Source organism: Camelus ferus, chromosome 2 (assembly GCF_009834535.1).
Source record: "Camelus ferus isolate YT-003-E chromosome 2, BCGSAC_Cfer_1.0, whole genome shotgun sequence".
Taxonomy (NCBI): Eukaryota; Metazoa; Chordata; class Mammalia; order Artiodactyla; family Camelidae; genus Camelus; species Camelus ferus.
The window spans coordinates 10,167,757-10,183,278 of NC_045697.1; the positions used below are offsets into that span (position 1 = coordinate 10,167,757).

The 15,522-nt window shown below is 45.6% G+C and overlaps 1 protein-coding gene across 1 annotated transcript in view; it reads left to right on the forward strand.

Annotated features, from left to right (window-relative positions):
* The first annotated feature begins 6,969 nt into the window (after positions 1-6,969).
* Positions 6,970-15,522, forward strand: part of CC2D2A (coiled-coil and C2 domain containing 2A) — a 114,371-nt gene continuing 105,818 nt past the window's right edge. Inside the window, 3 exon segments of the mRNA XM_032494328.1 lie at positions 6,970-7,145; positions 12,205-12,264; positions 14,333-14,416. Coding sequence (XP_032350219.1) covers positions 12,226-12,264; positions 14,333-14,416 — 123 coding nt within the window. The 5' untranslated portion in view covers positions 6,970-7,145; positions 12,205-12,225.

Consider the following 15,522-nt stretch of genomic DNA (forward strand, 5'->3'; position numbering starts at 1 on the left):
TTCCCACAGAAGCCTGCTGGCTGACTCTGTTCTCTCTTCATTGGCATCTGGATACAGGACTACTGTTTGAATCAAGTAAACTTCTCAACATTTATGAACAACTCCAAGTGAAAATGAGGCTTCAAGGATGTCCTGCTAATAAAAGCAAGCACATTTTCAAGCAACTAATTAGAAAATGAGAATGTCATGATGTTATTTGTCCCCTAGGCTGGTGATGCCGGTCATACCTGTGAGATGCACTTAAGGGAAGTAGCTAGAAAAAAAGAGAATGTGAAAAATGTAGGAAAATAACTTTTCCAATGAGAGAAATGTGAGAATTCACTACTCATACTGGAGCAGCAGTTTCCTCTATGTAAGAGAGTCTGCAGTTATTTCAAATCATGACATATGCCTCCAAATAAAATGATTCTTACAGCATTTTATTCTCAGTAGCCCAGACAGCTCTCTTAGGAAGTGAGAATGTTGTGAAATGAAGCAAGCAAGAGGAAAGTGTTGCAATTCAAAACTGGTTGAAAATCGTAGCCCTGGAGGAAGAAAATTAAATGCTTTATTGTCTATGAAATACAAATAGCCTCCACAACCAATATATCTGAGTCAATAAGTGTTTCTCTCCATTTACTATAGAAACAAGAGGTTCAAATTTACTGGAGTTCAAGTTATATTGCAGGGGGAGATGTATATCATTCAGTAAATTGGAAAATATAAATCAAATGTTGAAGAACGTGGTTTTATAAAATTTATGATTCAAAGGTGATTCTTCAGCTTCCAAGTTGGGCTTTATTTTAGTGATGTGTTTTCCCCTGTGATACATTTTTCTTTCATGGAAAATGAGTCACCTACAATCAAAAATATTATAAAATTCCAAGAGCCAATTGAGAATGACACATTCATCGAAAGCTGAAATTACGCTCCATATGTCCAGGTGTGAAAAGTATAGTTTAGCCATTTACTGACTTAAATAACGCCCCATTGCAGCTTTCTTCCAAAGACAATATATATAGCACAGGAGTTTCACCTCAGGTGCTATAATTTTCCCATGTTTATTCCAGTGTTCTAATCTTCCAAGGAGGCTTCAACTACATCATGCTTTAGTGGCATTACCCTTGAAAGCATTGAATGTATTTGTCATTTTTTTTTTTTTTTGGTTATACATGTAAAAATTATGTGCCTCAGAGTTCCATGTTAAAAAAAATAATGACTATATTTCATTCATCTATTCATTCATTCGTTCATCTATTTATTCATGTTTTTAAAGATGTGACTGCTACAGTTACTTACTGCTTTGTAACAAATGGTCCCAAAATGCAGCAGCTTAAAAGAATCATTTTGTTATGCACATCGGTTCTGTGAGTCAGGAATTTAAACAGAGCAGAGCTGCTCAAATAATCTCTACTCCACAGTATCTGGGGCCTCAGCTGAGAAAACTGGAACCCTGTGAAGTAGCTCAGTGTTTAGGGGCTAGAATCCTCCAAAGGCTTGTTCAGGTGCATGTTCTAGAGCCTTGACTTAAGGACAAAGATTGCCAAACAGAAAATGTGCACATGACTTTTCCAGGTGGCCTGACCCCCTCACAGCATGGTGACCTCAGAGTAGTCAAACTTCTTCTTTGAGACTCTAAGCACAAAAGTTCTAGCAAACAACATAGGGACCACATTATCTATTATGGCTCAGTCTTGGAACTCGGTGAGCAAGCCAGCATCACTTCCCCGATACTTTGTGGGTCAGTGCAGTTACAAGTCCACTCAGACACAAAGGGAGGGAAAACAGACTCCACTCCAAGGAATAACAATGAATTTGAAGGTTTGGTTTTAAAACCACCACAGGAGCATAACAAGATTGATCACAGGATGTTTGTTACTGGGAATAGTAAAAGGAATATAACTACCTACATGTTAGAGTTTTAAAATAATAAGGAAATAAAATAATAAGGAATATTTTGAAAACCTTTATGCCATCAATTTTTAAACAAAGAACGGACAATTTCCTAAAAATATGTAATATACTAAAACAAGAAGAAATGTAGAATTTGAATAGGCTTATAAGAATAAAGAAAATTGTAATAGTGGTCAAAAATCTAACTACAACCAACCCCTCTCCTCAACACATACACACACACACAACACCCCCGATTCTTCAAAGAAGATGTACAAATGGCCGAAAAGTACAGTGAATTACCGTACTCAGCATCACTACTCATAGGGAAAAGCAAATTAAAACCACAGTGAGGTACCCCTTCACAGCTCTTAGGCGATCATCAAAACATGGAAAATAACAAGGCTTGGTGAGGACACACAAAAATTAGAGCACTTGCCCGTGACTGATGGGAATGTAGAATTGCTCAGCTGCTGTAGAAAACAGTTTGGCAGCTCCTCAAAAAGTTACACATAGAATTACCATGTGATGCAACAATCCACTCCTAGGTATATATATTGAATTGGAAGTAAGGACTCAAACAGGTACTTGTATGTGACTGTTCATTGCAGCATTATTCCTATTAGCCAAAAGGTGGAAATAACCAAGTGTTCACCAGCAGATGAACGAACAAGCAAAATGTGGTCTATGCATACAATGGATTATTATTCAGCCTTAAAAAGGAATGATGTACTGACACACACTACAACGTAGACGAACCTTGAAAACACTCTAAGTGAAAAGCCAGACACAAAAGGACAAACATTGTATGATTCCACTTCTATGAAATATGTAGAAGAGGCAAATTCATAGAGACAGAAAATAACGTAGAGGCTGAGAAGAAGAAGAAATTGTCATTTCTTGTTTAAAGAGTAAAGAGCTTCTATTTGAGGTAATGAAGGAGTTTTGGGAACAGTGATGATGGTTGTATGACATTGTGAATGTAACTGATGCTGCTGAATGGTGCACTTAAAAATGGCTAAAATAGCAAAGTTAATGTCATATATATTTTTATGTCATATACGTATTTGTAATAAAAAAAAATCTCACTGGACCCAAACAGTTTTATAGACAAGTTAACAAAACAGAGTGTGTGTGTGTGTGTGTGTGTGCATTAAAGAGTCAGAGAGAAACAGAGATAGACAGAGAAAGACAGGGAGAGAAAGATTAGTCTGTTTTTTTGATATTAGAATATTCTTTATTTTTCATAATACCACAGGAAAGGAAAAACAATAGGCCACACTCAGTAACGACACTAAAGCAAAACAAATCTAAATATTAGTAACTAAATCCAACAACTAATTTTTAAAATATCTTGACCAAGTTTAGGGTATACCAGGAATGCAAGAAAGTTTGACATTAAAATGCTTGTCAATGTAATCCACGACATTAAGGGATGAAAGAAGTAAACTCATATCTGGTTATCTCAGAAAAATGAAGGAGAAAAAAAAAGCTTGTGATATGTGATTCAACACCCATTCATGATTAAAACTCCTCAGCCAGATAGGAACACTTAACACAGAAGAAAGGTATTTTTGGATTTTGATTGAAAAGAAATCTACTAGATTCATTTATTTTGTTTGCATAAGAATTTGTGCCAGAAATGCCAGTTTTGAAAGATGCTTTTTAAAAACTTTTAAGTGGAATGAGGAGATGTATAATTCTTACGAACTGCTTTAGTTTAGTTAGATATTAAAAGATAAGGGAGGTCATTGTTGTTTATCTATTTTATATATAGTAGTTCTATCTGCTAATCCCAAACTCCTAATTTAACCCTCCCCCACCTTTCCCCTTTGGTAACCATAAGTTTGTTTTCTGTGTCTGTGAGTCTGTTTCTGTTTTGTAAATAAGTTCATTTGTATCATTACACTTCAATTAAAAAAAAAAAACAGATTAGGGAGGTCGTAACCGGAAGGTTGATTAGCAGAAGTGTTGTGAACAAACCCTACCTCTTATCAGCCGACCACTTCAAGTAGGTGACCTCTTACGATAAACATACGCTGTGTTTCCCCAAAACTCGTATGCTGACAGCTAACCTTCAATGCCACTACATTTAGAGACAGAGATTTTAGGAGGAAATTAAGGTTAGATGAGGTCTTAAGGGTGGGGCCTAACCTGATAGGACCGATGGCTCTGTAAGAGGAGAAAGAGGGAGCTTTCCGCCTGCGCGACCCACGCGCACTAAGCAAGCCCACGTGAGGACTAGGCCCGCAGGCTCCGCCGAGGGAGGGAGAGAGCCCTCCAGGAACAGTCAGCCGGCAACTCGGCTTAGGCTACCAGCCTTCAGAACGGTGAGAAAATAAACCTCTACTGTTTAAGCCGCCCCGTCTACGGTGTTTGTTAAACAGCCTGAGCTAAGACAACACCCACAGTTATTTTTTTTTCTATTTGATAAACTTTACAGCATTTACTATGTACCAGGACTTGACGAATATTAACTTCATAAGCCTTATAATGACTCGCTGGAGTGAGTACTATTAGTAACCTCACTTCACAGATGAGGAAACTGAAACCTTGAGACGTTAAGGAAGTTGACCGAGATTCCTCAACTTTAAGAGCCAGCATTCAATGTTTCGCCTCTCTCTCTTCTCTTCACTCCACGAGACACGGTGGACCTTGTCAGTCTCTCCTCCACGTCCTCCAACCACTCTTTCCTACTTTGCATCTCTCTGTGCCACATTTGATTTTTTTTAATCTATCTTTTATATCACGCATTATTTTCCAGTGCTCTCCTCTGTAATGAACCCATCCTTTGCTTTAAAAAAAAATCATGACTTTATTATTCACTTCTAAAAGCTCTAGCTGGTTCTTTTTAACCTTTGCCTGATCTTTTTAACAGTATCTCACTCTTCTTTCATATTTTCAAAGCCTCCTTTTAAGTTCCTTTACGGCCGTTGTTTTTTCCCAGTTCTCCTGTGTTGTCAGAAGCTCTTGATGTCTTTCAGCACCCTCTGATTGTCTGCAGACTCCTGACCGTTCGCCCTCGTGTGTCTGACTTTGGATCGTGAGTGCATCTTCAGCAGTGTTTCCCTGTGGCAGTCCTGAACTGACTACTCCAAGGTGTGTCCCTCCAGAAACCTTCTGTGTCCGCTCTTGCCTCGCACCCCACGGGGATACAGTAGTCTGAGACTATTTTTTAAAATGTGTCACTCGGGGGGTTCCTAAATGATGTAGGTAGCATAAATAAGGCAACTTAAGCAGCATGGCACCAGCCAATGGTTCTGAAGTCTCTGGAGAATATTTTTCCCACCACGCACAGAGCACCAATGGAGAGGGACCAGTTTTCTCGTGGGCTCCCTGTGCCAGCACTAGCTGGTAGTCTCCTTCAATTCAAAGACTTCTTTCAGTTCTGAGAGTCTTCCTTGGATGACTTCTTTGATAAATCCTACCTTTTCATTTCCAGGTTCTCTCTTTCTGTACAGCTACAAGTACTGAATTTCCTAATCTGTGCTCCTCTCACTTTCTCTGGAATGCTTTTCTGGAAAGGCCAGATGCCAGTTCTCTCACTGGAGGGTGCAGAAATGCCAGTGTTGGGGGGGGGGGGTCTGTTTTTTGTGAACATTGAACTCCTCCAGAAAATCACATCCCATGTTTTCCAGTTTGGTGCTGGTGGAGGCGGGGCAGGGCATCGCAGGTGTGTGTGGTCGGCTCAGCTGGTGAGAAGGGCTCACAGTGTGCCCCGCCCACCTCTCCATTTCATACCCAGTTTTCAGCCTGGAGAAACACCCACCCTCTGCTGCACCTGAACTTGAGACCAATGTCTCCAGCTCAGCTTCCCTGGAGAGGAAACCCTGAGTTTCTCTGGGAGGCAGACAAGGGCCCCAGGGAGGATGGGCATGCTTCCTCAGGCTGCCAGGGGTAAGGGAGGGTCTGAGGACCCAGCCCCCCAGTTCACAGACGTTCACATCCTCTTCCATGCTCAGCTTCACGGCCCTCCTCACTTGTCTTGGCATCTGACTGTGGTTATTTCCTGGGGCCTCCATAACAAGGCACCACACCCTGGTTGGCTTAAAACAGCAGAATTGTCTTGCCATTGAGGAGAAAAGGGTGAGAAATCACGGTGCTAGAGGACTGGTCTCCTCTGTGGGCTGCGAGGGAGAGTCTGCTCCAGTCTCACTCCCACTTCCGGGGGCCTCGGGCCTTCCCCGCCTGGTTGGTTGGGCTCTCCCTGTGTCTCCCCGTGGCCTTCCCTCTGTGCACGGCTGGCTGTGCCCAAATCCCCCCTTTCTATAAGGACACGGTCCTACTGGACTAGGGCCCAGCCAATGGCCTCATCTTAACCTGACTACGTCTGTGAAGACCCTGTGTCCAAATAAGGCCACGTTCGGAGGTGCGGGAGGTTAGGACTTGAACGTATCTTTCTGGGGGACACCACTCAGCCCATCACGCTGCTGAGACAAATCCCAGTTCTCTCTGGAGTTCTGCAAAGTGGGCCAGCTCACTTCCTCCTTCCTGCGCCTGGCTTGCCCACCCTACCACGCACATGTGCGCGCGCACACACACACACAGACACACACACACACGCACACACACTAGTGTACTTGGAGTGTGGCTTTCTTTGGTCTGTTCATTCCATTTCTCTGCCATCTGCTTTGCCTCTTTTTTTTTTTTTTTTTTTTTTTTTTTTTTGCTTTTTGAGCCATAACAGTTACACCCCCATCAGTAAGTTCAGTGGGGCTCACAGACTACACAGGGGTTCATCTTGCACATTTACTGTTCCATGCTGAACCAGAAAACACTCCAGAGCAACCTCCAGGGAGCCCGTGCCGCAGATAAGTTAGACATCCTTGCCCTGATGCTAAACCACCCGCCCCTGAGCATCGCCTGTCATTTCCCAGAAATGCCCAGTGAGCAGATGCCATGCGGGAGGGGACGGCTCTGAAAGCTGGACTTAATTTTGACCCAGCTCCCCCACGCCGATTTCTCTTTGTGCTTCTCCTGCAAGCTGGGCGCCTCTGCTCACCCCGCCTGCCTGTGTTCCACTGCTACAAGTGACCTGTCACTTTAAAAGAAAAAAAAGCCAGCGAGTGACCGTCCTTAGGAACGGGTTGCTAAGCGGGTGTTTTTGCTGAGACGTGGCTGCAGCTTCCCAGGGAGCAGCCCGGGGCGGCCCGACCTTCAGCCTTTCCTTCCGGGATTTTTTTTAGAAGATTCAACAGTAAGACCCATCTCTCTCCACTTTCCTTCCATCCCAGAAAGCGGGACCTGCAAAGTGCCTTGTAAAGTTCCTTAAGGTAAATCGGTTGTCCCCGGGAGCAGGGCTGCAGCAGCGGGAGTCCGCTTTCCGTCGCGGGCTTGGAGTTCAGCCTCTCCCCTGGATACCCTGAGCCGATTTAATGAATTGTTCATGCAGGGGTCCTTGTTTTTTACGTTTTACTTTCTGGAATCAAAACATAGAGCATGACTCGGGCTGCTTTGATTTGAGCCACTGCCTGGTGTCTGGTTTGCAAGAAATGTTAAGTCTGGCTCGTGCCAGCCTCTGGGTGGGATTCCTCCCAGAAGGTCTCTCTGCTTCCTTCCCGGGACTTCCACGCCATCCTGTTGTGCTCTGGTCTCCCGGAAACACTTGCTGCTGCATTTCTGGGCCCTTTAGTTCAAACTGTTCGAGAGGCAAGATACTAGTTATTGCTAGCTTCGCATCCCTTGGCACGAGAGGAAGGGCTGTTGCAGACAAAGGATGGCTGCTCTCACCAAAAGACTACAAGGAAATCTACCCTCTGCGATTTAAACTGATTGTTTCCCTTCATTGCAAACAGGTGCTCTGAAAGGCTCATAAAGCTTAACAGGAAATATGTGTATGTTTACTGGGTTTTCGTATAACTTATTCTGCAAGTATATTCAGCACCAGAATGAAATCTCTCTCAAATGATCTCCTAGAGCTCATGCAGAGTCATTCTTTCAAACATTTATTGAGCATCATCAAGGCACCAGGCTGCAGCAAGGTGCAGATGTTTAGAGTGAGCAAAAACGTGCTAAAGCAGGTCAGAAGCTCAGAGCTTACTGGGAAGACAGACCTATAAACAGATCATCACAGTACAATGAGCTAAGAGCCATGAGAGGTTTATAAAAGGGTTTGAGTGCTTACAGCACAGCGAGACTTCTCCCAGGGAGGGGCCGGGAGCACTCAGTGCATCACATAAGTGCACTGGGCACGTGTCACCTCACACAGCCCCACTGTGGTATTTCTGTGTACTCTTTGGAGGCGACATATGTTATCCTGAGCTGATGAAATGATTCCATAAAGCTATTTGTCACTAACCTTGACTACAGGGAGGTGTGGCTGGAATAACTGGTAGAATTAGGTAATGAAATCAAAAGGGTGCACATGGCACCTGCCCGGGGATCCAGGCTTTAACAGAATAGGACAGAAAAGGCAAAGTGCTGTCTACAAGGAGCACACGCTCAAGGGTGTGAGGGCAGCGGGAGGTTTCAGAAGCACCACACATGGAAACAGAAAGGAAACTGCCCTGAGCCCAGCGGGGAGAAGGGAGAGAGGGGCTATGGTTATTGGTGCCAGAGATTGAAAATTGACAACCAAAGATGATAATGGGGAATTTGGCGTCACCTAAGGTCTTTCTTACGACTTTTATTCCTGTACCCTAAGTGCTTTCCCCCACCCCATCCCTTTCTCCTCCTTTTCCCCATCACTTTTTCTTGATAGTAACACTTACTAGTACCGAGAGCCTGGTCCAGGCCAGGCATTTTACTCCAGTCTGTCATTTAACCCTGATAAAATAATCACTCACCGAGGTAGGAATTATGATCACAAGTTTCCAGACACAGAAATGTACCTCAGAGAGGTGCAGGCATTGCTCCAAAGTCACATAGCTGATAAATAGAGCTGGAATTTGAACCCAGGTCCATACAATTTTTTTTTTTACAAAGGTCTCCCTCTTTCTGTAAACCCATGTCTTCCCTGTTCTGGAGTAGGACGCATATGCTGTATTATTTTTTAAGCAGCTAAGGTTGAATTGTGTTACATACAGTGCTGCCCTTTCCATATACCTTCATTCCTTTATTCCTGCATCCTGTAGAATTCCCACAGGTCCTCAGAGTATCTGACAACCCTCAGAAATGGTCCATTTGTTTGGATGAAGATGTCAGTACTTTTCTTGAAAAATATCTTCTGTTTTTTTGCACTGAGTTAAACTAAATAAATCATTGACCCGGGCTAGCCAAAACCCTTTCTCGTGGGGTCAATGCTCTGCAGTTTTCCATTGTAAATATTTCCAGAATAACAGGCTAACAGAGAAGAGTTTCTATATAGTTACTGACATCGCTAAAGCAAGAAAAAGTGTGGAGACAGAGGCAGAGCGGCATGGAGGAGGACTCTGGAGTCACTGAGTCTCAGGGGTCAAACTCTGAATGTGACCTGTAATAACTAAGATGGCAAATCACGTAAGCTGTCAGAGGCTGACCTCCGAGGAAAGCCCGGGTGTGCCCTGTGTAAGTTACGGCATGTGCTCCTAAGCTGGAAATGCAACTGTGAGACCCAGTGGGAACACAGAGCCAGGGCAGTAAATCGCAGCTCTCATTCTGATGCTGCCGATAGGAATCTACTAACAGGCACTCAGGGCACATCAGGATGACAAGCTGCATATTAATATTGGGTAGAATTGATTAGTTTTCTTAGCAAAAGTGTTCATAGAAAAATAAATTTGAATGTCATCTGATTTCCTTAGAAACTCATTCAAAGGTAATGATCAGAAAAAAATGAGGAGAAAAAGTCCGCCCTGTTACATTTTTCATTTTCTACTTCTCTTTCTTTCATACATAAAATTTTTTTCATTTACTGAGAATTTTTTCAGTTGCTAAGATATTTCACAGCTCTTTTTTTTTTCTCACTTCATAATGCCCAGAGCTGGGGTTTAGAGAGCGTCCATGCTCTGTAGCATTTCATTTTTATCACCTGCCTCCTCATTCTCGTTAGATTGCCTCCTCACCCTTTTATTTTCTTTGCTGCTTTCACCATTTCCCTTCCTCCATTTTTTGTCACCTGTGAGGAGGTCTGAACGGGAGACAATAGAATTTCAGATGCTTTATTTCCCTTTAATGTGCTAACTCCCCATTAGGGTCAATGAAACCTTGAACATGTCAGATGAGCTGCTTACAAGACTAGGTCCCAGTTAAGATTCAGATTCCGTGGATGTTAGGAAGGGCTTGTGATTTGTCAGGCCTGGTGTTTCTCCCCGTGTTCTCTTGTTTAATCTTCATAGCAGCCCAACGAGGACAACACTGAAGCTTTGAAGGGTTCCAGAATGTGGCCAAAGGAGACACAGACAATAAAGAGTGATTTAGTCATTCATTCGACACACATTTGTTGTGTCTACTAGATGCCACAGTCCTAAGCTCTAGGGGTAAACAACAAGCAAGCGCTCCTGCCCTCTTGTAGCTTATATTCTAATGAGAATGGGCAGACAGTAACAGATCAGTGCAGGTGTCCGCTGCTGATAAGTGCGATGAAAAAGAAATCGTGATAAGGTGGTTAGGTAGTTTCAGAAGAGGGAGGGTGGGAGGTTATCATTGTTTTATGGGTGTTTAGGGAAGATCTCTCTGATAAAATGAAATCTGAGCAGAGTCCTGTAGGAATCGAAAAAGAGGAGGGAAGATGTCTCAGGAAAGAGAGTTCCAGGCAGACGGAACAGCAAGTGCAAAGGCCCTGAGGTGAGAAGATTCAAGTGCAGATCCTCTGAAAGGATTTAGGATTTACTCTGTTGAGAGAGGGAGGTCACTGGAGGATTCTGAGCAGAGGAGTGACATGATCTCACTTGCATGTTGAACAGTTCACTCGGCACCAATGCAGAGAACTGGCTTTAGGTAGCAAGCACAGTGAGAAGCAGCGATGTCAGGAGGCTCTCGCAAAACCCCTGGGAGACGAGGAGTGCTTGACCAGGGCAATGACAGCAGGGCGCTTAGAGGTGCTTGGTTTCCTGGTATAATCTGAAGGCAAAGGGGGCAGGGTTTCTGACGGACTTGATGCGGTGTATCACATGACAGAGAGGACTCAAGAAAGACGCCAAGGCAAACCGGCCTGGGGACAGTGGAGTTCCGTGTATTGCAGCATGGAAGGTTGTGGGACAAGCAGGCCAGGCATTCTGGGAGATGTGAATTTGGGATTCAGTAGGAGACAGGACGAGCTCAGCAGGGGAAGGCGTTGAGGTGCTGGTGTGCTGCTCGGAAGATGGGGGAAACCGGCCCAGGAGCCTGAGAGGAGACAGTCACCAGTGGGTCGGAGGAAACCAGGAGAGAGCAAGTCTGAGATGCCAAGTGAAGAAGATATTTCAAGAAAAAGAAAGTGACCAGTCACTTTCATTACTAAATGCCTCTGACGGGGCAAATGAGGTGAGGGCTGAGGACTGATCACGAGCCATGGGGATGCCGGGTTACAGAATCCATTACAGGACCTGGCAAGAGCAGTTTCAGGGAGTTCAGCGCTCAGGAAAGAGAGGGTTTGAAGAGTTTTCCTGTAAAGGGCTGAACAACTGAGTAACGTCTAGGAAGAGATGTGACGGCCAGAGAGAACTTTTTCCAAGGAAGGAGCCTTTGTACACGGGCAGGAATGACCCTATTATGATTATGCAGGTGAGGAGGGAAAGTTGTCTGGGCAGGGAGGGGAGGGGATGGGAGCAGAGGTCCCGGAGGGAAGCAGGGAGGGGCCACAGCAGCAAGCAGAAGCCCAGAAGGGGACATGACTCAGTGTGGTGGGGGTGGGGCTGGGGGGGTGGGAGGTTGGGGAACCCCTCTCTGGCTTCATCTCTTTGCTCATTTCAGGGGGGGGCGGTAATTAGATTTATTCATTTTATTTCTTAGTGGAGGTACTGGGGATTGAACCCGGGACCTCATGCATGCTGAGCAGGAACCCTACCACCGAGCTATACCGTCCCTCCATCTCTTCGCTCTTGAAATGAGAACCAAGGCCAAAGGTAGAGCGTGAAGGTAGAAGGGAAGGTGAAGGTTTGAGGGGAAAGGAGAGGCTGTGAAACAGTCTTTTAGGAGCTGGATTCCAACCAGGCCACTTACCCCAGGGGCAGAACCCTTTCTGGCTCGAGCTCCTACACAGGAGAGCCAGGCTCACCACCAGGCTGGTGGAGACAGAGGGCCTGGCCTCTTTCCTTCTCTGGGGCTCATCACCACCTATCCTGGGACCCGCAAGAAGGCACTCCTTGTGAATAGCAGGTCTGCTCAGCCCCAACAATCCCCTAACCATCAAAGTCAGCTTCCGGTTTGTCAACAAGAAGGAAGATGTTTTCCCTGAGTTCAGCTGGCCTGACTTCTTTGTTCTTTGCCTGGCAGGGAGGAGCCGACACAGCACAAATGAATCCCAAGGAAGAAAAAGTGAAAATAATTACAGAGGTGAGTGGCTGCTTAGATGTCCCTGGGGGGTGTGTCTGTGTGTTAAGGCTCATGTCACACGGGCTGGTGAGTGAGGAAGTTAGGCCAGCAACGAGCCTTTACTGCACACCTACTGCATGCAGAAGGTGCCATGTCAGGCACGTGGAGAAGAGGGGCAGGTGGAGTAGGAAACTCAGCTCCAGGGTGGAGTGCCGTGAAGTGGCTTTGTAACCATCTCATGAATTCCAATACACGGCAGTTCTGAATTACCACCTACCGTGGGGTCCAGTTCTGCTGAAGCACATTGATTTCTAAAGAAATTCAAAATGAGGCCAACAATGGCAGATTACAACCATTAATAGAATCCTCTGTCTCATGGAGTCCTGCAACTTCTAACTCACTGTATGTGAAGCATCATTAAACACCATGTGGACCAGAGAAGGGAGGCCGTCTCCAATTTGAGGACTGTAGCATTCCGAACAGAAGGGAAAGTCTTCCTCTCAGTCCTTGCTTCTCTCTTGGCTCCAGCGTTCAGTCACTGGAGACCACAGAGGTAGAAGTGGAGACAATACGCTATTTTCAAAAAGCCTGAAGGAACCCAGATAAAACCATGCAGAGGAACTTTAAGCAAGATACCAAGTACTGACAAATCACCTGAAATCTACACATGCTCATCCGTTCATGCAACAGATATTTACTGTGCCTCTGGTCCCAGGGGAGACAGCAGCGAACAAAAGCCCTGAGCCCTCATGGAGTTTACATTTGGTCTAATTTGAAGTTTACTACTGGAGTTTTCCATGGATGGAGGATCAAAACATTATTGGAAAGCCAGAAAAAAAAAAAAAAGACATAGTTTTCTCACAAGTCTACTTCTAAGGTAATAAGAACAGTGTTGAATTAAGAACCACAATTGCACACCTCTGTACTATCATCTTAGAATTTAAGTTGGAGAATTCCCGATAGGCCCTGAAGAAGGAGGCCTGGGTGAGGATGGGCCTTGCACCCAGAAAATCAGTCAGAGAGATCAGGTCCCACAGACAAAGGAAAAGCCCCAGCTACACCCATCCCTGGTTGGCACCTCAGCTCCTTCGTCTGCAACTGAAGTTCACACCGTCTCTAACCTGACGCCAAGGATGCCGCTGTGTGGTTGGAACCTAGCCCAGCAACCTGCCTGCCGTGTCTTTTGACATCTTAGATGATTAAAAATCTATTCTTTGTGTTCCAAGTTCGTTTCGGTATAAAAACAGAAATTTCCCAATTTTAGGGGAAAAAAAGCCTAATAAATTAGATGTACCAGGAGAGGTTCTGGGTTCCTCTTGCAACTTCTCTTATACCCACAGGTGCTGGTGCTCTGGTTTGTGAAACTCTAGGACTAGAAAACGTGAAAGCTTGAAACTTGAGAGGGTTTGGCTCTAACATTTTATGACTAAAACTTTAGAAAGCATAATATGGGAAAAGAATCAAAGTTTGCACTGTTAAAGGATTTCTCCCTTTTCAAATAGACCTGCAAACATTTCTTTTAAATTGAGACTTCTGTGGTGATTTAACATGGATTTTCACTATTCTCCACCTGATAGTCAGGCTAGGGAGCAGAGAAGCACAGCCCTGGAAAAAAAAAAAAACCCTAATATGATTCTGATGTCACCCTGTGCTGGGGTTGTCTGTCCGTCTGGGCCCGAACATCTGTCCTGGCAGATTCATTTGTTCGTGGCCTTCATTAGATCACAACTTTTGAGGGAAGTCACGGGGAGTATCTCTGTGTCCCCCAAGGCCGGGCACACACATTAAGCACTCAATAGATGCCCTGTGCATGAACAAGCAATGGAAGCTCCAACAGCATCTCATTGACTTCCCATTTGGATATGCTTTTCAAGAACATATCAATTTGGGGAAAAGTAGATGGTGGTGGCTGCTTAGATGGGTCAACTGTCCCTTCACACACACTCAGCGTTAGTGGGTGGAGGCTTCTGGGCAAGATGATAATTTTAACACCTAAAAATCACACCCCTGGTCCTCGCTTACCACTCTTTCCCAACTTACACACACACACACACCAAGTGACAACTCTTCCATTTGCATTTTAACAAAGGAGTTCATTGAAGATGGTGAGGATGCAGATGAGGGGCAACGGAAGAAGACCAAGAAGGTTCCAAGACAAAAAAGAAAGAAACAGGTAAGCAATGACAAGAAGCACAGTCTGTCTAGCAGGCTGTTGGCTAATAACCCGCTGCATGCAGAGATGCCACGCATCCTCCTGTGGGTACCAGCATTTGGCCTTCGCTGGGAGAGGCAGGGATGCGAGTGGATGGTCCAGGTGTGGACCCTGTGCTGGGCCTGACAGAGGACCCTCACAATGAAGCCATGGGCAGTATTTGGAACATTTTTCCTCTAAAGTGTTTCCCATCCCCCAGAGAGAAGTTTAGAAATGATGGAAAAAGCCCCTTCCAACTTGTCATCAAAGGTCATAAACTAAGACCGGCGATAGATGGCAGTGCAGGATTACAAACCTTGGGGAACTCCCACTCTCTCCAACTCCAAGCCCAAATTCCACCTCAGCTGAAACCAGAGGCTGATTCCCGTCTCCCGGGCCTGCAGGCAGCCCCTCCCCCAGTTCTGCCCTCTGCAGAAGTTGCCCTCTGGCCGTGATCATCCCCGTGCAAGCTCCACTTTCTCAAGGTAAATAAATTCTCTTGAAAAGGAGTCGTCCTCTGAGGAGGGAGGCAGGGACGATCTCGTGGATGGGTGATTTGTTTGGAATCAGCCAGATGCCAGCAGGGGAGGGAGGGGAAGGAAGCGCCATTTTGAGCCAGCAGCCACGTGATGGGGCTGCCTGGAGAAGGGTGGCCGGGGAGATGGGAAGGGTACCGGGACCGAGAGCCCAAGTCAGAAAAGAAACCCCTCTCCCTGCTCCCCCTCACCCACAGCACTCCTGTGGGGACGAGCTCCGTCCGGAGCCCCCTTCTCTGCAGCTGGTGTGGACCCGTCCTGGGGAGGGACCAGGGGTGGGAGGTGCTGCCTGGCCATACCGTTGGTCCCTCTGGACACTGAGAAAGCTTTAACCCCATCCTGTAGGTCAGCCAGGGGCTCTGCATCCAGGGCCAGGGGGCCCCGCGACAGCAGATGGGCTGGTGCGGATGGAAAGAGCTCAAAGGCCACAGGCACAGTGAGCAGTGGTGACCAGGCCTGGGGGGTGGAGCTTGGACTGCCCGGCAGAAAGCGGCAGGGATGGAGTGGAGGAGGTCATTCCAGGCACAGCACTTCCCTGAGGCATCTCACGCA